We start from the raw sequence: 25,802 nt of genomic DNA, 5'->3' as shown, positions 1-25,802 counted from the left end.
CACCACACACACACACCGTGTACACACACACACACCGTGTAGACACCACACACACACACACACCGTGTAGACACACACACACACACCGTGTAGACAACACACACACACACACACCGTGTAGACACACACACACACACCGTGTAGACACTACACACACACACACCGTGTAGACACCACACACACACACCGTGTAGACACCACACACACACACCGTGTACACACACACACACACCGTGTAGACAACACACACACACACACACCGTGTAGACACCACACACACACACACCGTGTAGACAACACACACACACCGTGTAGACACCACACACACACACACCGTGTAGACACACACACACACCGTGTAGACACCACACACACACACACCGTGTAGACACACACACACACACCGTGTAGACACACACACACACACCGTGTAGACACCACACACACACACCGTGTAGACACCACACACACACACACACCGTGTAGACACCACACACACACACACCGTGTAGACACACACACACACACCGTGTAGACACTACACACACACACACCGTGTAGACACCACACACACACACCGTGTAGACACCACACACACACACCGTGTACACACACACACACACCGTGTAGACACACACACACACACCGTGTAGACACCACACACACACACCGTGTAGACACCACACACACACACCGTGTAGACACCACACACACACACACCGTGTAGACACACACACACACCGTGTAGACACCACACACACACACCGTGTACACACACACACACCGTGTAGACACCACACACACACACACACCGTGTAGACACACACACACACACCGTGTAGACAACACACACACACACACACCGTGTAGACACACACACACACACCGTGTAGACACTACACACACACACACCGTGTAGACACCACACACACACACCGTGTAGACACCACACACACACACCGTGTACACACACACACACACCGTGTAGACAACACACACACACACACACCGTGTAGACACCACACACACACACACCGTGTAGACAACACACACACACCGTGTAGACACCACACACACACACACCGTGTAGACACACACACACACACACCGTGTAGACACACACACACACACCGTGTAGACACCACACACACACACCGTGTAGACACCACACACACACACACACCGTGTAGACACCACACACACACACACCGTGTAGACAACACACACACACCGTGTAGACACCACACACACACACACCGTGTAGACACACACACACACACCGTGTAGACACACACACACACCCACCGTGTAGACACCACACACACACACCGTGTAGACACACACACACACACACCGTGTAGACAACACACACACACACCGTGTAGACAACACACACACACACCGTGTAGACACCACACACACACACCGTGTAGACACACACACACACCGTGTAGACACCACACACACACACACCGTGTAGACACACACACACACACCGTGTAGACAACACACACACACACCGTGTACACACCACACACACACACACCGTGTAGACACTACACACACACACACCGTGTAGACACACACACACACACACACCGTGTAGACACTACACACACACACACCGTGTAGACACACACACACACACCGTGTAGACACCACACACACACACCGTGTAGACACCACACACACACACACACCGTGTAGACACACACACACACACCGTGTAGACAACACACACACACACACCGTGTAGACACACACACACACACACCGTGTAGACACACACACACACAGTGTAGACTCTACACACACACACACACCGTGTAGACACCACACACACACACAGTGTAGACACCACACACACACACCGTGTAGACACTACACACACACACACACCGTGTACACACCACACACACACACAGTGTAGACACTACACACACACACACCGTGTAGACACTACACACACACACACACCGTGTAGACAAACACACACACACCGTGTAGACACACACACACACCGTGTAGACACACACACACACCGTGTAGACACACACACACACACCGTGTAGACAACACACACACACCGTGTAGACACCACACACACACACACACCGTGTAGACACACACACACCGTGTAGACACCACACACACACACACCGTGTAGACACCACACACACACACCGTGTAGACACTACACACACACACACACCGTGTAGACACACACACACACACCGTGTAGACACACACACACACCGTGTACACACCACACACACACACCGTGTAGACACTACACACACACACACACCGTGTAGACACACACACACACACACTGTGTAGACACACACACACACACCGTGTAGACACTACACACACACACACTGTGTAGACACACACACACACACACCGTGTAGACACACACACACACACACTGTGTAGACACACACACACACACACCGTGTAGACACTACACACACACACACCGTGTAGACACACACACACACCGTGTAGACACCACACACACACACCGTGTAGACACCACACACACACACACCGTGTAGACACACACACACACACACCGTGTAGACAACACACACCGTGTAGACACACACACACACACCGTGTAGACACACACACACACACAGTGTAGACTCTACACACACACACACACCGTGTAGACACCACACACACACACACAGTGTAGACACCACACACACACCGTGTAGACACTACACACACACACCGTGTACACACCACACACACACAGTGTAGACACTACACACACACACACCGTGTAGACACTACACACACACACCGTGTAGACACACACACACACACCGTGTAGACACACACACACACCGTGTAGACACACACACACACACCGTGTAGACAACACACACACCGTGTAGACACCACACACACACACACACCGTGTAGACACACACACACACACCGTGTAGACACCACACACACACACACCGTGTAGACACTACACACACACACACACCGTGTAGACACACACACACACACCGTGTAGACACACACACACACCGTGTACACACCACACACACACACCGTGTAGACACTACACACACACACACACCGTGTAGACACACACACACACACTGTGTAGACACACACACACACCGTGTAGACACTACACACACACACACTGTGTAGACACACACACACACACCGTGTAGACACACACACACACTGTGTAGACACACACACACACACCGTGTAGACACCACACACACACACACACCGTGTAGACACCACACACACACACACACCGTGTAGACACTACACACACACACACACCGTGTACACACCACACACACACAGTGTAGACACTACACACACACACCGTGTAGACACACACACACACACCGTGTAGACACACACACACACACCGTGTAGACACCACACACACACACCGTGTAGACACACACACACACACCGTGTAGACACCACACACACACACACCGTGTAGACACACACACACACACACCGTGTAGACACCACACACACACACACACACCGTGTAGACACACACACACACCGTGTACACACCACACACACACACACCGTGTACACACCACACACACACACACCGTGTAGACACTACACACACACACACACCGTGTAGACACACACACACTGTGTAGACACACACACACACACACACCGTGTAGACACTACACACACACACTGTGTAGACACACACACACACCGTGTAGACACACACACACACACTGTGTAGACACACACACACACACCGTGTAGACACACACACACACACCGTGTAGACACCACACACACACACCGTGTAGACACCACACACACACACACCGTGTAGACACTACACACACACACACCGTGTAGACACACACACACAGTGTAGACACCACACACACACCGTGTAGACACTACACACACACACACCGTGTAGACACCACACACACACACCGTGTAGACACACACACACACACCGTGTAGACACCACACACACACACACCGTGTAGACACCACACACACACACACCGTGTAGACACACACACACACACTGTGTAGACACCACACACACACACACACCGTGTAGACACCACACACACACACACCGTGTAGACACCACACACACACCGTGTAGACACACACACACACACTGTGTAGACACCACACACACACACACACCGTGTAGACACCACACACACACACACCGTGAAGACACCACACACACACACCGTGTAGACACCACACACACCGTGAAGACACCACACACACACACACACCGTGTAGACACACACACACACACACCGTGTAGACACCACACACACACATCGTGTAGACACTACACACACACAGTGTAGACACCACACACACACACACCGTGTAGACACCACACACACACACACCGTGAAGACACCACACACACACACACCGTGTAGACACCACACACACCGTGTAGACACCACACACACACACCGTATAGACACCACTCACACACACACACCGTGTAGACACCACACTCACACACACCATGTAGACACCACACACACGCACACACACGGCGTAGCCTCGAACACCACCACACTCACACACACCATGTAGACACCACACACACGCACACACACGGTGTAGCCTCGAACACCACCACACACACACCGTGTAGACACCACAGACACACACACCGTGTAGACACACACACACACACCGTGTAGACACTACACACACACACCGTGTAGACACTACACACACACACCATGTAGACACCACACACACGCACACACACGGTGTAGCCTCGAACACCACCACACTCACACACACACACGGTGTAGCCTCGAACACCACCACACTCACACACACACCGTGTAGACACCACACACACACACACCGTGTAGACACCACACACACTCACACACCGTGTAGACACACACACACACACCGTGTAGACACCACACACACACACACACCGTGTAGACACACACACACACACCGTGTAGACACACACACACACCGTGTAGACACCACACACACACCGTGTAGACACACACACTCACACACGCACACACACGGTGTAGCCTCGAACACCACCACACTCACACACACACCGTGTAGACACCACACACACACACACCGTGTAGACACCACACACCGTGTAGCCTCTAACAGGCTGTACGAGCACGTGCCCTTAGCAGCGAGCAGCAGCAGCAGCAGCAGCAGGACCCACTACGAGTTCGGCGAACCGTCGCCTCAAAGCTCTGGCGACCTGCACGTGGCTCGGCCCCACTCACCGGCGAATCCCGCCTGGCAGGAGCAGGCGAAGGCGTTGTCGAGGTCCCGGCACGTGCCTCCGTTGCGGCACGGGTTCGACTGGCACTCGTTGATCTCCGCGCCACAGTGGCGCCCGGTCCAACCGGCGTGGCACAGGCACTGGTAGCTGGCGCGGGCACGCGCAGAGACAAGGGGGCAAGTGCTGTCGGTAGCGAGTAGCAGCAGCAACACACACAAAGACAAAGGTCGCCCGTGTAGCCTCTAACAGGCTGCTGGGGCAAGTGCTGTCAGTAGTGAGCAGCGCCGCCTACGAAGGCTGGTACGTGCGTCGCACGGACAAAGCTCCCCCGGGTAGCCTCTAACAGGCTGCTGGGGCAAGTGCTGTAAGCAGCGAGCAGGCACCGCCTACGAAGGCTGGCACGTGCGTCACACGGACAAAGGTCCCCCGGGTAGCCTCTAACAGGCTGTAGGGGCAAGTGCCGTGAGCAGCGAGTAGCAGCAACACACACATAGACAAAGGTCGCCCGTGTAGCCTCTAACAGGCTGCTGGGGCAAGTGCTGTAAGCAGCGAGCAGGCACCACCTACGAAGGCTGGCACGTCCGTCGCACGGACAAAGGTCCCCCGGGTAGCCTCCAACAGACTGCAGGGGCAAGTGCTGTTAGCGAGGAGCACCACCTATGAAGTCTGGCACTGCGTCACACAGACAAAGGTCCCCCGTGTAGCCTCTAACAGGCTGCTGGGGCAAGTGCTGTCAGTAGTGAGCAGGCACTGCCTACGAAGGCTGGCACGTGTGTCACATAGACAAAGGTCGCCCGTGTAGCCTCTAACAGGCTGTTGGGGCAAGTGTTGTGAGCAGCGAGTAGCAGCAACACACACACAGACAAAGGTCCCCCGGGTAGCCTCTAACAGACTGCAGGGGCAAGTGCTGTAAGCAGCGAGCAGGCACCGCCTATGAAGGCTGGCACGTGCGTCGCACGGACAAAGGTCCCCCGGGTAGCCTCTAACAGGCTGTAGGGGCAAGTGCTGTGAGCAGCAAGTAGCAGCAACACACACAAAGACAAAGCTCCCCCGTGTAGCTTCTAACAGGCTGCTGGGGCAAGTGCTGTCAGTAGTGAGCAGCACCGCCTACGAAGGCTGGCACGTGCGTCACACAGACAAAGGTCCCCGTGTAGCCTCTAACAGGCTGTAGGGGCAAGTGCTGTCAGCAGCAGCAGCAGCAGCGCCACCTACGCAGGCCGGCACTGTTGGCACACGAGGGGGTGGGGTGGCCAGCACCACGCCCGGCCGCCTTTGTCTCCCCCAATTAGCGATGTTCACTACGCTGCGCCAGGTTTACTCATTTGAGGCCGAGTCTACCTAGGGGAGGCCCAGCAGCGGCTCAGACTATCGTCGCTGGCTCTTAGTGGCCGTGGGCGGCCAGCAACCCATGCCAGGCACAGTCACCCCAACTCACCCCCCCCCAACTCACTCACCCGTTGAGCGCGTCGCAACACGTGCCCCTGCAGGCACGGGTTGCTCGTGCCAGGCAGAGTCACCCCAACTCCCCCAACTCACTCATCCGTTGAGCGCGTCGCAACACGTGCCCTGCAGGCACGGGTTGCTCGTGCCAGGCACAGTCACCCCAACTCACCCCCCACCCCCCAACTCACCCGTTGAGCGCGTCGCAACACGTGCCCCTGCAGGCACGGGTTGCTCGTGCCAGGCAGAGTCACCCCAACTCCCCCAACTCACTCACCCGTTGAGCGTGTCACGGCACGTGCCCTGCAGGCACGGGTTGCTCGTGCCAGGCACAGTCACCCCAACTCACCCCCCCCCCAACTCACTCACCCGTTGAGCGCGTCGCAACCCGTGCCCTGCAGGCACGGGTTGCTCGTGCCAGGCACAGTCACCCCAACTCACCCTCCCCCCCCAACTCACTCACCCGTTGAGCGCGTCGCAACACGTGCCCTGCAGGCACGGGTTGCTCGTGCCAGGCACAGTCACCCCAACTCCCCCAACTCACTCACCCGTTGAGCGCGTCACGGCACGTGCCCCTGCAGGCACGGGTTGCTCGTGCCAGGCACAGTCACCCCAACTCACCCCCCACCCCCCAACTCACCCGTTGAGCGCGTCGCGGCACGTGCCCTGCAGGCACGGGTTGCTCGTGCACTCGTCCACCTGAGCCAGGCACGTGGTGCCGCCGTAGCCCCCGGGGCAGTCACAGCGGAAGCCCCCAGGGAGGTTGTGGCAGGCGGCGCCGTTGTGGCAGGGAGACGAGGAGCACTCGTCCCTGTCGGTCTCGCAGCGTGGGCCTGGGGTGGTGGGGGGGTGGTGGTGGTGGTGGGGGGGTGGTGGTGGGGGGGTGGTGGTGGTGGGGGGGGGAGGAGACGCGGGGTGTACTCATTTGAGGCCGAGTCGACCTAGAGGAGGAGGCCCAGGACCGGTTCAGGTGTTCACCACTACGTCTTGCCAAAGACAAAGATCGCCCGTGCAGCCTTCGCGGACTGTTTGGGGGCAAGTGTTGTCAGCGAGCACCATTCACATACACACACACATACACACATACACATACACACACACATACACACACAAATACACACACACATACACACACACACATACACACACATACACACACAAATACACACACACATACACACACACACATACACACACATACACACATACACACACACATACACACATACACACACATACACACACATACACACACATACACACACATACACACACATACACACACATACACTCACACATACACACACACATACACACACATACACACACACATACACACACACATACATACACATACATACACATACACACACACATACACACACATACACACACACATACACACACACATACATACACACACATACACACACACAGACACACGTACACATACACCCACATACACACAACAACAACCGCCATTCGCCACTAAGTGGCGGTGACGTCACCACGACGCTTGTGCCAGGCTATGTGCACCTTGAGGCCACGTGAAGTGTCGAACGCCCGCTGGCAGGAGGTTACGGGGCAGACCCAGGTGCCACGGATCGACTGACTGAGATGACTGGCTGATGCACCACCTGTGCCCCCTACTGTACCAATCTGCTGTGCTTTAGCCACCCGGCGCTCCGCTCGTTGTTGTGAGCGTCGCTCCTTCACCCTCCGTTGTTGTTGGAGGGCGACTGCCTCCAACTGCCCAGTAGCGTCCTTCACGAGCCTCCTCCACAGAGGCCGATCTTGACACCGCTGGTACCAGTCATCGGCAAGTCCACTCAGCTCCACGTCCTCCTGTACCACATCACTCCATCTCTTCTCTAGCCCGTGCCGCGCCCGCTTAGCCCCCTCAATCCGGCCAAACAAAAGCTGTTTCGGCATGCGGTGGCTGGGCATGCGGGCTACATGACCCAGCCATCGCAGCCTTGCCTGCCGGAGGAGCTCACCGATGGGACCCTGCCCAGATCTTTCAAGGATTTGTGAGCTCCTCACACAATCCAGTCTGGTTAAACCCAGGATGGATCGTAGGCAGGCCAGCCTAAATGTTTCTAACCGGCGAAGATGTTCCATTAGGGGGGTCCACGTTTCGCAAGCGTAGAGAAGGGAGGGAATGACCGTGGCCGAGAAGACCTGAAGCTTAGTGCGGAGCGACAGACCAGGTAGCTTCCACACAGCGTTACGCAACCGATGAAAAGATATTGCCGCTCGACTGATTCGGAGTGAGACCTCTGCTGTTAAACTGGAGCCAGTCATAAGCACACTGCCCAGGTATGGGAAACTCTCCACTCTCTCCACAACTGCCCCATCACCGATTGGGAGTTGTGGGGGTGGAGTGTCCGATGGTACAAAATACCCAGGCAGGTGCTTAGTTTTGGTGGGGCTGACGGTAAGGCCCCACCTCTTAGTGGCACACTCCAGTCTCAGCAGCAGCGTCTCCAACTCCTCCTCTGACTGAGCAGCTATTACCAAATCATCAGCATACATAACGTGGTTGAGCAATAGGGAGCCATCCCTTGACCGCACCCGGGCATCGATTAGCCTCCCATTACATCTGTACCATATAGAGATTCCCCCGGTACAGCTATTGAAGGCTTCACGAACTACGTGGTCAAAATAGATGTTAAATAATGTGGGAGCCAGAGGACATCCCTGTCGCACCCCAAGGTGTACAGGGAATCGCTCTGACTCCTGGCCACGTAGTTTTACCCGGGCCCGCTCACCATCATGAAGGTCCTTAATGATTGTGAGCAGAGGGTCAGGAACTCCAAAAGCACGAAGAACAACCCAGAGCCCAGGCCTACTGAAGGTATCATAGGCTTTGACCAGGTCAAAAAAGCAGAGATGTAGGTCTAGTAGGAATTCCCTACACCTCTGCTGTAGCAGACAGACAGAAAATGTGGCATCTGTGCAGGACCGCCCTTTCCTGAAACCGCATTGGGGCTCCGCAAGCCTCTCCTCAGCGTGCCTGGCAAGACGATGTTGAATAATCCTTGCCAGGACCTTTCCCGGCACACTGAGGAGTGAGATGCCCCTGTAGTTGTTATAGTCTGTGCGGTCCCTCTTCTTAAAGAGGGGGACCACCAGGGCATCCTTCCAATCCTGCGGAACCCGTCCAGTGGTCCAGACTGTTATGATGTCATATAGGGCAGTCTGTGCACAAACGCCACCCTCCCTCAGCATTTCGCTTGGGAGATCATCTCTGTCCGGTGCCTTTCCTGGTCTCAGACTCTGGGTCACCTTCAGTACTTCCTCAACAGATGGCACGTCAGCCAGCCACTCACAGGGGGTGACTTCTTCCAACATTTGAGGCACCGCAGCCTCAGCAGGGTCATCCCCACTTTGTGCAACGATGTTTTTCTGGCAGAGGGATTTCTCCTCCCCCCGGACCTCACAGAAATGCTCAGCAAATCTGCGAACCTGTTCCTGGGGGTCGGAGATTAGAACACCGTTTTTTCCCTTAATGAGGGTAATAGGTGTGGCGCTGCAGGTTACTTTTTTGATGGAGTTAAATATGGATTTGTGATTGCGGGCCACTGAGGCAGACTCCATCTCCTCAGCAACCCGCGACCACCACCCATCCTTACAACGCCTCACGGCTCTCCGAACCTCCGAGCGAAGGCTGCAGTAAGCCTCCTCATTCTCCGACGTGGGATTCTGTAGCCGATGACAGTGGGCCTGTCGCTTTTTCTCAACCATCCTGAACACCTCCTCTGTCAGCCAAGGTCTCTGGGGAGGTCTGGACCGCGTACCCAAAGCAGCCATTGCAGCTGCATGAGTTACAGTCCTAAACCTTGCCCATTTACCCTCGACATCAGGAGGAATGGGGGACGATGCCAACCCCAGCCGCAAGCGATGACGAAATTCTCGCTTGCAACTTTCATCAGATAACTGAGACCAGGGCACTTTAGGTTGGAATGGGGTCCTGGGTGTTCACCCACCACTGGAGTGGAAGAATGGCAGGCGCATCTTACAGAAGACTAGTCGATTGTCAACGGGCAGATCAGCTCCATGGTAGGTCCTGGTGTCAAGGAGATGGGCTCGCATCTGCTGGTCCGTCACTATGTAGTCCAGCAGATGTTCTTTCTTGGGCCCGGCATGCATCCATGATGTTGTGTGGATGCGCCGATGCTGGAACAGCGTGTTGGTGATTACAAGCCCATGGGCTGCATAAAAATCTAGCAGCCTCCTACCGTTGTTATTGAGCTGATCTGGCCCATGCCCTCCAATCACTCCAGATCAGGTGCTAGCATCATGACCAACTCGGGCATTGAAGTCACCCAACAAGATGACTCTATCCCGAGGGGCCACTTTAGCCAGCACCTGTGACAGGAGGTCATAGAGGGCACCTGACTCATCCGCTTTGTCTGTATCCCTCCACGGATGTTCATCTTCGGTGGGGGCATAAGTAACCACGACCACCACTCCTCGCCTCCGGTTGATGGGAAGGCGAGCCCAAAGTAGCCTGGGGCTTACAGCTTCCCACACCTCACCGCCTCGCTCCCACGCCCCCTTCATTCTTTTGTTCAAAAGAAGAGCCACACCCTGTTGAGTGGCAGTCTCCTGCCCCGAGTAGAGGACTGTCCACCCCTCATGGTGGCAGGAGCCAGAACCGGTCCACCGGACCTCCTGAATGCCACAGAGATTCCGGCGGTACCGGTCCAACTTCCGACAGAGGAGTTGGCAGCCTCTCCTCTGCAGTGAGCGTTCGAACATTCCACGTGGCCACACGAAGTGGCTTTTCGTTGTTTCTGGAGGAGCCCCGAGGGTAGAGATTCAATCTCCTGGCTCCGCCAATTGGGGTTTTGCCAGGAGACGTCATAGACGCCTGTCCCCCCGGGGCCTCCGGCACAAGCTTATTGGTTACATTTTTAATTCGTGGTTTCGTGGTAAGTTTTTGAAGGTGGAGTGGTTACCAGTCCCTCGCACCCATCCAGAGCCCCCGTTTAGCCACTGTGGTGGTCACAGATGCCATGAGGGGAGAGGCCAATCGGAATTGCCCCCCCCCCACAGCACTGTCCACGACAGAGTTGCCCATTCGGCACCGCGAGGAGGTAGGGGGTTGTTTTGCCACACACACATACACACATACATACACACACACAGACATCCACTCACGGATACACACATACATACACATACACGCATACACACATACATACACACATACACACGTACATACACACACTCGTCTATATATACAAAGCCATATATACAAAGACACATATACCCCAACATACACACCCACATACAGATGCATGAACACACATACACATACACACACACATACACACAAAGATAAAGACAAAGATCCCCCGTATAGCCTTAACAGACTGTAGGGGCAAGTGCTGTTAGCGAGCACCTATGAAGGGCGGATCGGTACACGAGGGGGTGGGTGGCCAGCACCACGCCCGACCGCCTTTGTCTCCCTAGTGGCAATGTTTACACACCGCACCAGGTACTCATTTGAGGCTGAGTCGAACTAGAGGAGGCCCGGGACCGGTTCAGACAATCGTCACTGGTGTTGGCCGTGAGCGGGAATCGAACTCGAGTCACCAGGTTCATAGCGCAGCGTAGCGCTAACCACTACACTACCGCTCCCCACACACACACATACACACACATACACACACATACATACACACACACTAGTCTATATATAAAAAGCCATATATACAAAAACACAATATATACCCTAACATACACACACAAATACAGATGCATGAACACACACACACTAACCCATATATATAATCACACACACACCCATGTACACACTCGCACACACCCATATTACTGTATAAACACACACACATACCTAGACACATACCCATATATAAACAAAGACAAAGATCCCCCGTGTAGCCTGCAGCAGACTGTTGGGGCAAGTGGCGGTGAGCAGCATCTGCTCCTCTGGTACCCAAGAATGAAGGCAGTGGCGAATATCCGAACCGGTCCTGGGCCTCTCCTAGGTCGACTCAGCCTCAAATGAGTACCTGGTGTAGCGGTGAAGCGTAGTGAACATCGCTAGCACTGGGGGAGACAAAGGCGGCCGGGCGTGGTGCTGGCCACCCACCCCCTCGTGTGCCACAGTGCCGGTAGCCTTCATAGGCGCTGCTGCTGCTACTCGCTACTAACAGCACTTGCCCCTACTGCCTGTTAGAGGCTACACGGGGGAGCTTTGTCTGTGTCTGTGTGTGAGGTGCTCGCTAACAGCACTTGCCCCTGCAGCCTGTAGAGGCTACACGGGGGTGATAAAAGGGTGGGGGGGGGGGGGCTGAGGGGGGGTCGTGAGGTGCGTGGGCGTGTGAGAGAGAGGCAGGGGTAGAGAGAGTGGGGGGGGGGGGGGGTAGAGAGAGAGGGGGTAGAGAGAGAGGGGGTAGAGAGAGAGGGGGTAGGGAGAGAGAGAGGGGGTAGAGAGAGGGGGTAGAGAGAGAGGGGGTAGAGAGAGAGGGGTAGAGAGAGAGAGAGGGGGTAGAGAGAGAGGGGGTAGAGAGAGAGGGGTAGAGAGAGAGAGAGGGGGTAGAGAGAGAGAGAGGGGGTAGAGAGAGAGAGAGGGGGTAGAGAGAGAGGGGGTAGAGAGAGAGGGGGTAGAGAGAGAGAGGGGGGGGGTAGAGAGAGAGGGGGGTAGAGAGAGAGGGGGTAGAGAGAGAGGGGGTAGAGAGAGAGGGGGTAGAGAGAGAGGGGGTAGAGAGAGAGGGGGTAGAGAGAGAGAGAGGGGGTAGAGAGAGGGGGTAGAGAGAGAGGGGGTAGAGAGAGAGAGAGGGGGTAGAGAGAGAGAGGGGTAGAGAGAGAGGGGGTAGAGAGAGAGGGGTAGAGAGAGAGGGGTAGAGAGAGAGGGGTAGAGAGAGAGAGGGGTAGAGAGAGAGGGGGTAGAGAGAGAGGGGGTAGAGAGAGAGGGGGTAGAGAGAGAGGGGGTAGAGAGAGAGGGGGTAGAGAGAGAGGGGGTAGAGAGAGAGAGGGGGTAGAGAGAGAGAGGGGGTAGAGAGAGAGAGGGGGTAGAGAGAGGGGGTAGAGAGAGAGGGGGTAGAGAGAGAGGGGGTAGAGAGAGAGGGGTAGAGAGAGAGGGGGTAGAGAGAGAGGGGTAGAGAGAGAGGGGTAGAGAGAGGGGTAGAGAGAGAGGGGGTAGAGAGAGAGGGGGTAGAGAGAGAGGGGTAGAGAGAGAGGGGGTAGAGAGAGAGAGGGGTAGAGAGAGAGGGGGTAGAGAGAGAGGGGGTAGAGAGAGAGGGGGTAGAGAGAGAGGGGGTAGAGAGAGAGGGGGTAGAGAGAGAGTGAAGGGGTAAGGAGAGCAGATAAAATATTTTGTTGGGTCTTTCATTTAAAAGGGAGGGGGGTTTACATAAAGCAAAGCATTGAAAAAAAACAACGAAATGATGAACGGAGCAAAGTGCCGACTACACCGAGCACCGTCTCGTTCCCTCTGGTGGTAAAAAATAAAGAGAGAGGCAGGGAGAGAGGCAGGGAGAGAGGCAGGGAGAGTGGGGAAGAGAGAGGGGAGAGTGATGGAGAGGGTGTGGAAGAGAGGGAGAGTGGGGGAGAGTGGGGGAGAGAGTGGGGAGAGTGTGGGAGAGAGGCAGGGAGAGAGGCAGGGAGAGTGGGGAAGAGAGAGGCAGGGAGAGTGATGGAGAGAGTGTGGGAGAGAGGGAGAGTGGGGGAGAGAGGCAGGGAGAGAGTTCAATTTCAGAACAGGTTCATTGGCGAAAGTGACATTATGCGTGCCTTGCCCGTGGCCAGGTGTGCGTGTGGCCTCAAGGTGCACATGGCCTGGCACAAGCGTCGTGGTGATGTCACCGCCACTTAGTGGCGAATGGCGGTTGTTGTTGTGGATGTGTGTGCGTGTGTGTGAACGTGTATGTGAGTGTATGCGCGTGTGTGTGTGGGTGTGTGTGCGTGTGAGTGTGCGTTTGTGGGTGTGAGTGTGTGGGTGTGTGTGTGGGGGTGTGTGTGTGTGCGTGTGTGTGTGTGCGTGTGTGTGCGTGTGTGTGTGGGTGCGTGTGCGTGTGTGTGTGGGTGCGTGTGTGTGCGCGTGTGTGTTTGTGGTTGTGAGTGTGTGCGGGTGTGCGTGTGCTTGTGTGTGTGTGTGCGTGTGTGGGGTGTGTGTGTGCTTGTGGGGGTGTGTACGTGTGTGGGTGTGTGTGTGGCCGGGTGTGGTTGCTGGCCACCCACCCCCTCGTGTGCCACAGTGCCGGTAGCCTTCATAGGCGCTGCTGTTGCTGCTGCTACTCGCTAACAGCACTTGCCCCTACAATCTGTCAGAGGCTACACGGGGGATATTTGTCTTTGACACACACACAACAACAACAACAGCCTTTCGCCAGTAAGTGGCGGTGATGTCAGCACGGCGCCAGTGCCAGGCTAGGTGCACGTTCAGGCCACGTGAAGTGTGGAACAACCGCTGGCAGGAGGAGGTCACGGGACAGACCCTGCAGGTGCCACGTGTTCACTGACTGAGATGACTGGCAGATGCACCACCTGTGCCACCCACTGTGCCAGGCTAGGTGCATGAGGTCACGGGACAGACCCTGCAGGTGCCACGTGTTGACTCACTGAGATTACTGGCAGATGCACCACCTGTGCCACCCACTGTGCCAACTTACACACACAAAGACACAAATCCCCCGTGTAGCCTTAACAGGCTGTAGGGGCAAGTGCTGTTAGCGAGTAGCAGCGTCTGTGAAGGCTACCGACACTGTGGGCACACGAGGGGGTGGGTGGCCACCACCACGCCCGGCCGCCTTTGTCTCCCCAGTGGCGATGTTCACTATGCTACACCGCTACACCAGGTACTCATTTGAGGCTGAGTAGACTTAGGGGAGGCCCAGGACACACAGACTTACACACACCTGCACACACGCACAGACACATATACGCACACACACACACCCATACACACACAGACGCACACTCACCAGCACAACAACCGCCATTCGCCAAAAAGTGGCGGAAATGTCACCACGACGCTTGTGCCAGGCCATGTGCACCTTGAGGCCACGTGAAATGTCGAACGCCCGCTGGCAGGAGGTCACGGGGCAGACCCAGGTGCCACGGGTCGACTGACGAAGATGACCGAGATTACTGGCTGATGCACCACCTGTGCCCCCTACTGTGCCAACCTGCTGTGCTTTAGCCACCCGGCGCTCCGCTCGTTGTTGTGAGCGTCGCTCATCCGTCCTCCATTGTTGTTGGAGGGCGACTGCCTCCAACTGCCAAGTAGCGTCCTTCACGAGCCTCCTCCACAGAGGCCGATCTTGACACCGCTGGTACCAGTCATCGGCAAGTCCACTCAGCTCCACCTCCTCCTGTACCAGATCACTCCATCTCTTCTCTAGACCGTGCCGCGACCGTTTAGCCCCCTCGATCCGGACGAACAAAAGCTGTTTCAGCATGCGGTGGCTGGGTATGCGGGCTACATGACCCAGCCAACGCAGCCTTGCCTGCCGGAGGAGCTCACCGATGGGACCTTGCCCAGATCTTTCAAGGATTTGTGTGTCCTTAATGATCGTGAGCAGAGGGTCAGGAAATCTAAAAGCACGAATAATACCCACAGCCCAGGCCTACTGATGGTATCATAGGCCTTGACCAGGTCAATAATGCAGAGATGTAGGTCTTGCTGGAATTCTCGACACCTCTGCTGTAGAAGACGGACAGAAAATATGGCATCTGTGCAGGACCGCCCTTTCCTGAAACCGCATTGGGGCTCCGCAAGCCTCTCCTCAGCGTGCTTGGCAAGGCGATGTTGAAAAACCCTTGCCAGGACCTTTCCCGGCACACTGAGGAGTGAGATGCCCCTGTAGTTGTTACAGTCTGTGCTGTCCCCCTTCTTAAAGAGGGGGACCACCAGGGCATCCTTCCAATCCTGCGGAACCTATCCAGTGGTCCAGACTGTTGTTATGATGTCATTTAGGGCAGTCTGTGCACAAACGCCACCCTCCCTCAGCATTTCGCTTGGGAGATCATCTCTGTCCGGTGCTTTTCCTGGTCTCAGACTCCGTATCGCCTTCAGTATTTCCTCAACAGATGGCACCTCAGCCAGCTACTCACAGGGGGTGACTTCTTCCAATATTTGAGGCACCGCAGCCGCAGCAGGGTCATCTCCACTTTGTGCCACGATGTTTTCCTGGCAGAGGGATTTCTCCTCCCACCCGCACCTCACGGAAATGCACAGCAAATCTGCAAACCTGTTCCTGGGGGTCGGCGATTGGATCACCGTTTTTTCCCCTAATGATGGTAATAGGTGTGGCGCTGCAGGTTACTTTTTTGATGGGGTTAAATAGAGATTTGGGATCGCGGGCCACTGAGGCAGACTCCATTTCCTCAGCAACCCGCGACCACCACCCATCCTTGCAATTCCTCACGGCTCTCCGAACCTCCGAGCGAAGGCTGCGGTAAGCCTCCTCATTCTCTGACGTGGGATTCTGTAGCCGATGACAGTGGGCCTGTCGCTTTTTCTCAACTATCCTGAACACCTCCTCTGTCAGCCAGGGTCTCTAGGGAGGTCTTCACCGCGTACCCAAAGCAGCCATTGCAGCTGCTTGAGTAACAGTCCTAAACCTCGCCCATTTACCCTCGACATCAGGAGGAGTGGGGGACGATGCCAACCCCAGCCGCAAGTGATGATTAAATTCTCGCTTGCAACTTTCATCAGATAACTGAGACCAGGCCACCTTAGGTTGGAATGGGGTCCTGGGTGTACACCCACCACCGGAGTGGAAGAATGGCAGGCGCATCTTACAAATGACAAGTCGATGGTCAGAGGGCAGATCAGCTCCATGGTAGGTCCTGGTGTCAAGGACATGGGCTCGCATCCGGGGATCCGTCACTATGCAGTCCAGCAGATGTTCTTGCTTGGACCCTGCATGCATCCATGATGTTGTGTGGATGCGCCGATGCCGGAACAGCGTGTTGGTAATTACAAGCCCATGGTCTGCACACAAATCTAGCAGCCTCCTACCGTTGTTATGAGCTAATCTCGCCCATGCCCTACAATCCCTCCAGACCAGGTGCCAGCATCATGACCAACTCGGGCATTGAAGTCACTCAACAAGATGACTCTATCCCGAGGGGCCACTTTAGCCAGCACCTGTGACAGGAGGTCATAAAAGGCATCTGATTCATCGGCCTTGCCTCCATACCTCCATGCATGTTCGTCTTCGGTGGGGGCATAACTAACCACGACCATCACTCTTCGCCTCCAGTTGATGGAAAGGCGAGCCCAAAGTAGCCTGGGGCTTACCGCTTCCCACACCTCACCGCCACGCTCCCACGCCCCCTTCATTCTTTTGTTCAAAAGAAGAGCCACACCCTGTTGTTTGGCAGTCTGCTGCCCCGAGTAGAGGACTGTCCACCCCTCATGGTGGCAGGAGCCAGAACCGGTCCACCGGACCTCCTGAATGCCACAGAGATTCAGGCGGTACCGGTCCAGCTCCCGACAGAGGAGTGGCAGCCTCTCCTCCGCAGTGAGCGTTCGAACATTCCAAGTGGCCACACGAAGTGGCTTTTCGTTGTTTCTGGAGGAGCCCTGAGGGTAGAGATTCAATCTTCTGGCTCCGCCAATTGGGGTTTGGCCAGGAGACGTCATAGACGCCTGTCCCCCCGGGGCCTCCGGCACAAGCTTATTAGTTACATTTTTAATTCGTGGTTTCGTGGTAAAATGTTTGAAGTTGGAGGGGTTACCAGCCCCTCGCACCCATCCAGAGCCCCCGTTTAGCCAATGTTTTGGTCACAGACATCGGCACACACACACACACAGACACACATATACACAGACACACACAGACACACACAGACACACATACACACACTCACCTGCACACACACACAGACACACATACACACTCACCTGCACACATACACACACTCACCTGCACACATACACATACACACACTCACCTGCACACACACACACACACTCACCTGTACACACACACACTCACCTGTACACACACACTCACCTATACAGACACACACTCACCTGTATACATACAGACTAACCTGTACACACACACCTGTACATACACACACTCACCTGTACGCACACACACACACACTCACCTGTACATACACACTCACCTGCACACACAGACACATACTCATCTGCACACATACACACACTCACCTGTACACACACACACACACTCACCTGTACACAGACACACACTCACCTGTACACAGACACACACTCACCTGTACACACACACACACCTATACACACAAACACTCACCTGTAGACATACACACACACCTGGACATACACACACACCTGTACATACACACTCACCTGTACACCACACACACTCACCTGTACACACACACACACTCACCTATACACACCCGCTCACCTGTACACACACACACACTCATCTGCACACACACACTCATCTGCACACACACACACTCACCTGTACACACACTCACCTGTACACACACACACACACACTCACCTGTACACACACATACTCACCTGTATACACATGATCATCTGCACACACACACTCACCTGTACACACACACTCACCTGTACACACACACACTCACCGGTACACCCACACTCATCTGCACACACACACTCATCTGCACACACACACACTCACCTGTACACACACTCACCTGCACACACACACACTCACCTGTACACACCCACTCACTTGTACACACACACTCACCTGTACACACACTCACCTGTACACGCACACACACACACTCACCTGTCCACACACACACACTCACCTGTACACACACTCACCTGTACACACACACACCTGTACACACACACACACTCATCTGCACACACACACACTCATCTGCACACACACACACTCACCTGTACACACACACACACCTGTACACACACACACACCCGCACACACACACCTACAGACAGACGCGTCTATGTTCTTGAATGTGCCCGTACATGCCCCGAGCACGACGTTTAATATGGCCAAGGTCAGTGACGGGGACACCTGAAACCGGTCCTGGATGTCTCCCCTAGGTCGGCTTAGCCCTAAATAAGCACAGCACCTGACCGCAGTATGCGTGTGTGTGCATGTGTGTGCGTGTGTGTCTGTGCGTGCGTGTGTGTGTACGTGTGTGTGTGTGCGTGCGTGCGCATGTGCATGTGCGTGCCCGTGTGTGTACGTGTGTGTACGTGTGTATGTGTCCATATGTGTGTACGTGCGTGTATATGTGTACATGCGTGTACGTGTGTGTACGTGTGTGTCTGTGCGTGCGTGTGTGTCTGTACATGTGTGTTTGTGTGCATGTGCGTGCCCGTGTGTGTACGTGTGTGTACGTGTCCGTATGTGTGTACGTGCGTGTACGTGCGTGTACGTGCGTGTGTGTACGTGCGTGTACGTGCGTGTCTGTGCGTGTGTGTACGTGCGTGTCCGTATGCGTGTACATGCGTGTCTGTGCGAGCGTGTCCGTGCGTGCGCGTCTGCGTGCGTGCGTGCGTGTGTGTCTGCGTGCGTGCGTGTGTGTGTGTGTGTCTGCGTGCGTGCGTGTGTGTGTGTCTGCGTGCGTGTGTGTGTGTGTGTCTGCGTGCGTGCGTGTGTGTGTGTCTGCGTGCGTGCGTGTGTGTGTGTCTGCGTGCGTGCGTGTGTGTGTGTCTGCGTGCGTGTGTGTGTGTGTGTCTGCGTGCGTGCGTGTGTGTGTGTCTGCGTGCGTGTGTGTGTGTGTGTCTGCGTGCGTGCGTGTGTGTGTGTCTGCGTGCGTGCGTGTGTGTGTGTCTGCGTGCGTGTGTGTGTGTGTGTCTGCGTGCGTGCGTGCGTGTGTGTGTGTCTGCGTGCGTGCGTGCGTGCGAGGTGTCCCCGCGAGGTGCCCGTGCGTACCGCTGTATCCCGGCTGGCACACGCAGGTGTACTCGTTGAGCCCGTCCCTGCACGTGCCGTGCACGCAGGGAGACGAGGAGCACTCATCCAGATTCAGTTCGCAGTTCACGCCTGCGGCACGCACGCACACAAAGGCAAAGATCCCCCGCGTAGCATCCAACAGGCTGTTGGGGCAAGTGTTGTGGTGTGGGGTGGTGTTGGTGGTGTTGGTGGCTGTGGCTGCGGTGTCCCGCAAAAAAACAACCCCCGACCTCCTCGTGGTGCCGGACGGGCAACGCTGTCGTGGGCAGCGCCGTTGGGGGGGTCAGGGCCAATTCCGATTGGCCTATCGCCTCGTGGCGTTCCTTGACCACCACAGCGGCCAAAAGGGGGCTCTGGACGGGTGCTAGGGGCTGGTAACCCCTCCACCTTCAAATATATTACCGCTAGACTACGATGCAAAACCACGATGTACGTAATAAGCTTGGGCCGGAGGCCCCGGGGTGACAGGCGTCTATGACGTCTCCTGGTCAAACCCTATTTGGCGGAGCCAGGAGACTGAATCCTTACCCGAGGGGCTCCTCCAGAAACAACGAAAAGCCACTTCGTGTGGCCACGTGGAATGTCCGAACGCTCACTGCGGAGGAGAGGCTGCCACTCCTCTGTCGGGAGCTGGACCGGTACCGCCCGGAACTCGGTGGTATTCAGGAGGTCCGGTGGACCGGCTCTGGCTCCTGCCACCATGAGGGGTGGACAGTCATCTACTCGGGGCAGGAGACTACTAAACAACAGGGAGTGGCTCTTCTTCTGAAGAAAATAATGAAGGGGGCGTGCGAGTGTGGCGGTGAGGTGTGGGAAGCTGTAAGCCCCAGGCTACTTTGGGCTCACTTTCCCATCAACCAGACGCGAGGAGTGGTGGTCGTGGTTACTTATGTCCCTACACTGTATGCAGCTACAATGGCTGCTTTGGGTACACGGTCCAGACCTCCCCAGAGACCCTGGCTAACAGAGGAGGTGTTCAAGCTGGCTGAGAAAAAGCGACAGGCCCACTCTAATTGTCTACAGCATCCCACGTCGGAGAATGAGGAGGCTTACCGCAGGCTTCGCTCGAAGGTTCGGAGACCTGTGAGTCATTGCAAGGATGGGTGGTGGTCGCGGGTTACTGAGGAGATGGAGTCTGCCTCAATGGCTCGTGATTACAAATCGCTCTTTAATTCCATCAAAAAAGTAACCTGCAGTGCCAAACCAATTACCATCATTAGGGGAAAGAACGGTGATCCAATCTCCGACCCCCAGGATTTGCTGAGCATTTCTGTGAGGTCCTGGGGGAGGGGACATCCCTCAGCCTGGATAACAACGTGGGACAAAGTGAGGATGACCCTGCTGAGGCTGCGGTGCCTCAAATATTGGAAGAAGTCACCCCCTGTGAGTGGCTGGTTGAGGTGCCATCTGTTGAGGAAGTACTGAAGGCAATTCAGGGTCTGAGATCAGGAAAGGCACCGGGCAGAGATGATCTCCCAAGCGAAATGCTGAGAAAGGGTGGCGTTTGTGCGCGGACTGCCATACATGACATCATAACAACAGTCTGCCCACTGGAAGGGTTCCGCGGGATTGGAAGGATGCCCTGGTGGTACCCCTCTTTAAGAAGGGGGACCGCACAAACTGTAACAACTACAGGGGCATCTCACTCCTTAGTTTGCCGGGAAAGATCCTGGCAAGAATTATTCAATATTGCCTTGCTAGGCATGCTGAGGAGAGGCTTGCGGAGTCCCAATGCGGTTTCAGGAAAGGGCGGTCCTGCACACATGCCATATTTTATGTTCGTCTGCTACAGCAGAGGAACAGAAATTCTAACAAGACCGACATCTCTGCTATATTGACCTGGTCAAGGCCTATGATACCATCAGTAGGCCTGGGCTATGGGTTGTTCTTCGTGCTTTCGGAGTCCCTGACCCTCTGCTCACAATCATTAAGGACCTTCATGATGGTGAGCGGGCCCGGGTAAAACTACGTGGCCAGGAGTCGGAGCCATTCCCTGTACACCTTGGGGTGCGACAGGGATGTCCTCTGGCTCCCACATTATTTAACATCTATTTTGACCACGTAGTTCGTGAAGCCTTCAATAGCTGCACCGTAGGAATTTCCATCTGGTGCGGTCAAGGGATGACTCCCTATTGCTCAACCATGTTTCGTATGCCTATGATCTGGTGATTGCTGCTCACTCAGAGGAGGAGTTGGAGGCGCTGCTGCTGATCCTGGAGCCTGCAACTAAGAGGTGAAGCCTTACCATCAGCCCCACCAAAACTAAGCACCTGCCTGGGTATTTTGTACCAATCGGACACTCCACCCCCACAAATCCCAATTGGTGATAGGGCAGTTGTGGAGAGAGTGGAGAGTTTCCCATACCTGGGCAGTGTGCTCATGACCAGCTCCGGTTTACCAGCAGAGGTCTCACTCCGAATCAGTCGAACGGCAATATCTTTTTATCGGTTGCGTAACGCTGTATGGAAGCGACCTGGTCTGTCGCTCCGCACTAAGCTTCAGGTCTTCTCGGCCGCGGTCATTCCCTCCCTTCTCAACGCTTGCGAAACGTGGACCTCCCTTATGGAACATCTTCGCCGGTTAGAAACATTTAGGCTGGCCTGCCTACGATCCATCCTGGGTTTAACCAGACTGAATTGTGTGAGGAGCTCACAAATCCTTGAAAGATCTGGGAAAGATCCCATCGGTGAGCTCCTCCGGCAGGCAAGACTGCGTTGGCTGGGCCATGTAGCCCGCATGCCCAGCCACCACATGACTAAACAGCTTTTGTTTGGCCGGATAGAGGGGGCTAAACGGGCGCTGCACGGGCTAGAGAAGAGACGGAGTGATGTGGTACAGGAGGACGTGGAGCTGAGTGGACTTGCCGATAACCGGTACCAGCGGTGTCAAGATCGGCCTCTGTTGAGGAGGCTCGTGAAGGACGCTACTGGGCAGTTGGAGGCAGTCGCCCTCCAACAACAACGGAGGGCGGAGGAGCGACGCTCACAACAACGAGCGGAGCGCCGGGTGGCTAAGGCACAGCGGGTTGGCACAGTAGGGGGCACAGGTGGTGCATCAGCCAGTCATCTCAGTCAGTCGACCCGTGGCACCTGGGTCTGCCCCGTGACCTCCTGCCAGCGGGCGTTCGACACTCCACGTGGCCTCACGGTGCACATGGCCTGGCACGAGCGTCGTGGTGACGTCACCGCCACTTAGCGGCGAATGGCGGTTGTTGTTGTTGTGCTGGTGGCGGTGGCGGTGACCATGGTGGTGGTGGTGGCGGCGGTGGCCATGGTGGTGGTGGTGGCGGCAGTGGTGGTGGTGGTGGTGGCGGCAGTGGTGGCGGTGCCGCCGCAACGGGGCTCTCACCGCCGGTGCCGCGTGGACAGGCGCATCGGTAGCCGTCGACGAGGTCGTGGCAGCGCGCGCCGTGCCGGCAAGGCGCGCTGCGGCACTCGTCCAGCTGCCGCTCACAGCGCCGCCCGGCGTAGCCGGCGTGGCAGCGGCAGGCGAACGCCGCTACCAGGTCGCGGCACTCGCCGTGGTGGCAGGGGTCGGGCGAGCAGTCGTCCACGTCGACCTCGCACACACGGCCCTCGTAGCCTGGGCGGGGGCGGGGGGGGGCATTGTTAGAGACTCATAGAGACTCACGGAGACTCATAGAGACTCACGGAGACTCACGGAGACTCATAGAGACTCATAGAGACTCACAGAGACTCACAGAGACTCATACTCACAGAGACTCACAGAGACTCACAGAGACGCATAGAGACTCACAGAGACTCACAGAGACTCACGGAGACCCATAGAGACTCACAGAGACTCACAGAGACTCACAAAGACTCACGGAGACTCACAGAGACTCACAGAGACCCACAGAGACTCACAGAGACCCACAGAGACCCATAGAGACCCATACTCACAGAGACTCACGGAGACTCACGGAGACTCACAGAGACTCACAGAGACTCATAGAGACCCCCAGAGACTCACCGAGACCCACAGAGACCCATAGAGACCCACAGAGACTCACGGCGACTCACGGAGACCCACAGAGACCCATAAAGATCCACAGAGACTCACGGAGACTCACGGAGACCCACAGAGATCCATAGAGACACATACTCACAGAGACTCACAGAGACCCGCAGAGACTCACCGAGACCCACAGAGACCCATAGAGACCCACAGAGACTCACGGAGACTCACGGAGACCCACAGAGACCCATAGAGACCCATACTCACAGAGATTCACAGAGACCCACAGAGACTCACAGAGACTCACAGAGACCCACAGAGACTCACAGAGACCCACAGAGACTCTTAGAGACTCACAGAGACTCACGGAGAATCACGGAGACTCACGGAGACTTACAGAGACTCACGGAGACTCACGGAGACCCACAGAGACTTACAGAGACTCACGGAGACCCACATAGACCCACAGAGACTCACAGAGACCCATAGAGACTCACAGAGACTCACGGAGAATCACGGACACTCACGGAGACTCACACAGACTCACGGAGACCCACAGAGACTCACGGAGACTCATAGAGACTCACGGAGACCCATAGAGACTCACGGAGACCCATAGAGACTCACAGAGACCCACAAAGACTCACGGAGACTCACAGAGACTCATGGAGATTGACGGAGACGCACAGAGATTCACGGAGACCCACAGAGACTCACGGAGACCCAAGAGACTCACAGAGCCCCACAGAGACTCACAGAGACCCATAGAGACTCACGGAGACTCACAGAGACTCACAGAGACTCACGGAGACCCGCAGAGACCCACGGAGACTCACAGAGACGCACGGAGAACCATGGAGACTCACAGAGACTCACAGAGACTCACAGAGACCCATAGAGACTCACAGAGACCCACAGAGACTCACAGAGACTCACGGAGACCCATAGAGACTCACAGAGACCCACAGAGACACACAGAGACTCACAGAGACCCACAGAGACGCATAGAGACTCACGGAGACCCATAGCGACTCACAGAGACCCACATAGACTCACAGAGACTCACGGAGACTTACAGAGACTCACGGAGACTCATGGAGACCCACAGAGACTCATGGAGACCCATAGAGACTCACAGAGACTTACGGAGACCCACAGAGACTCACAGAGACTCACAGAGACCCACGGAGACCCATAGAGACACATAGAGACCC

General features: G+C 55.7%; 1 protein-coding gene across 1 annotated transcript in view; it reads right to left on the bottom strand.

Annotated features, from left to right (window-relative positions):
- Positions 1-25,802, bottom strand: part of LOC116958211 (uncharacterized) — a 200,121-nt gene that overhangs the window by 73,959 nt on the left and 100,360 nt on the right. Inside the window, exons 11-14 of the mRNA XM_076056179.1 lie at positions 23,980-24,213; positions 20,611-20,721; positions 7,377-7,569; positions 5,298-5,443 (exon numbers count right to left, since the gene is read on the bottom strand). Coding sequence (XP_075912294.1) covers positions 5,298-5,443; positions 7,377-7,569; positions 20,611-20,721; positions 23,980-24,213 — 684 coding nt within the window. The remainder of the gene's footprint in view (positions 1-5,297; positions 5,444-7,376; positions 7,570-20,610; positions 20,722-23,979; positions 24,214-25,802) is intronic.

The sequence above is a fragment of the Petromyzon marinus genome, chromosome 74, assembly GCF_048934315.1.
Source record: "Petromyzon marinus isolate PM22_M1 ecotype Great Lakes invasive population chromosome 74, UKy_Petmar_22M1.pri1.0, whole genome shotgun sequence".
NCBI classification, from domain to species: Eukaryota; Metazoa; Chordata; class Hyperoartia; order Petromyzontiformes; family Petromyzontidae; genus Petromyzon; species Petromyzon marinus.
The sequence above is the reverse complement of the archived record's forward strand: the minus strand, read 5'-3'. Positions and strand labels throughout refer to the sequence as shown.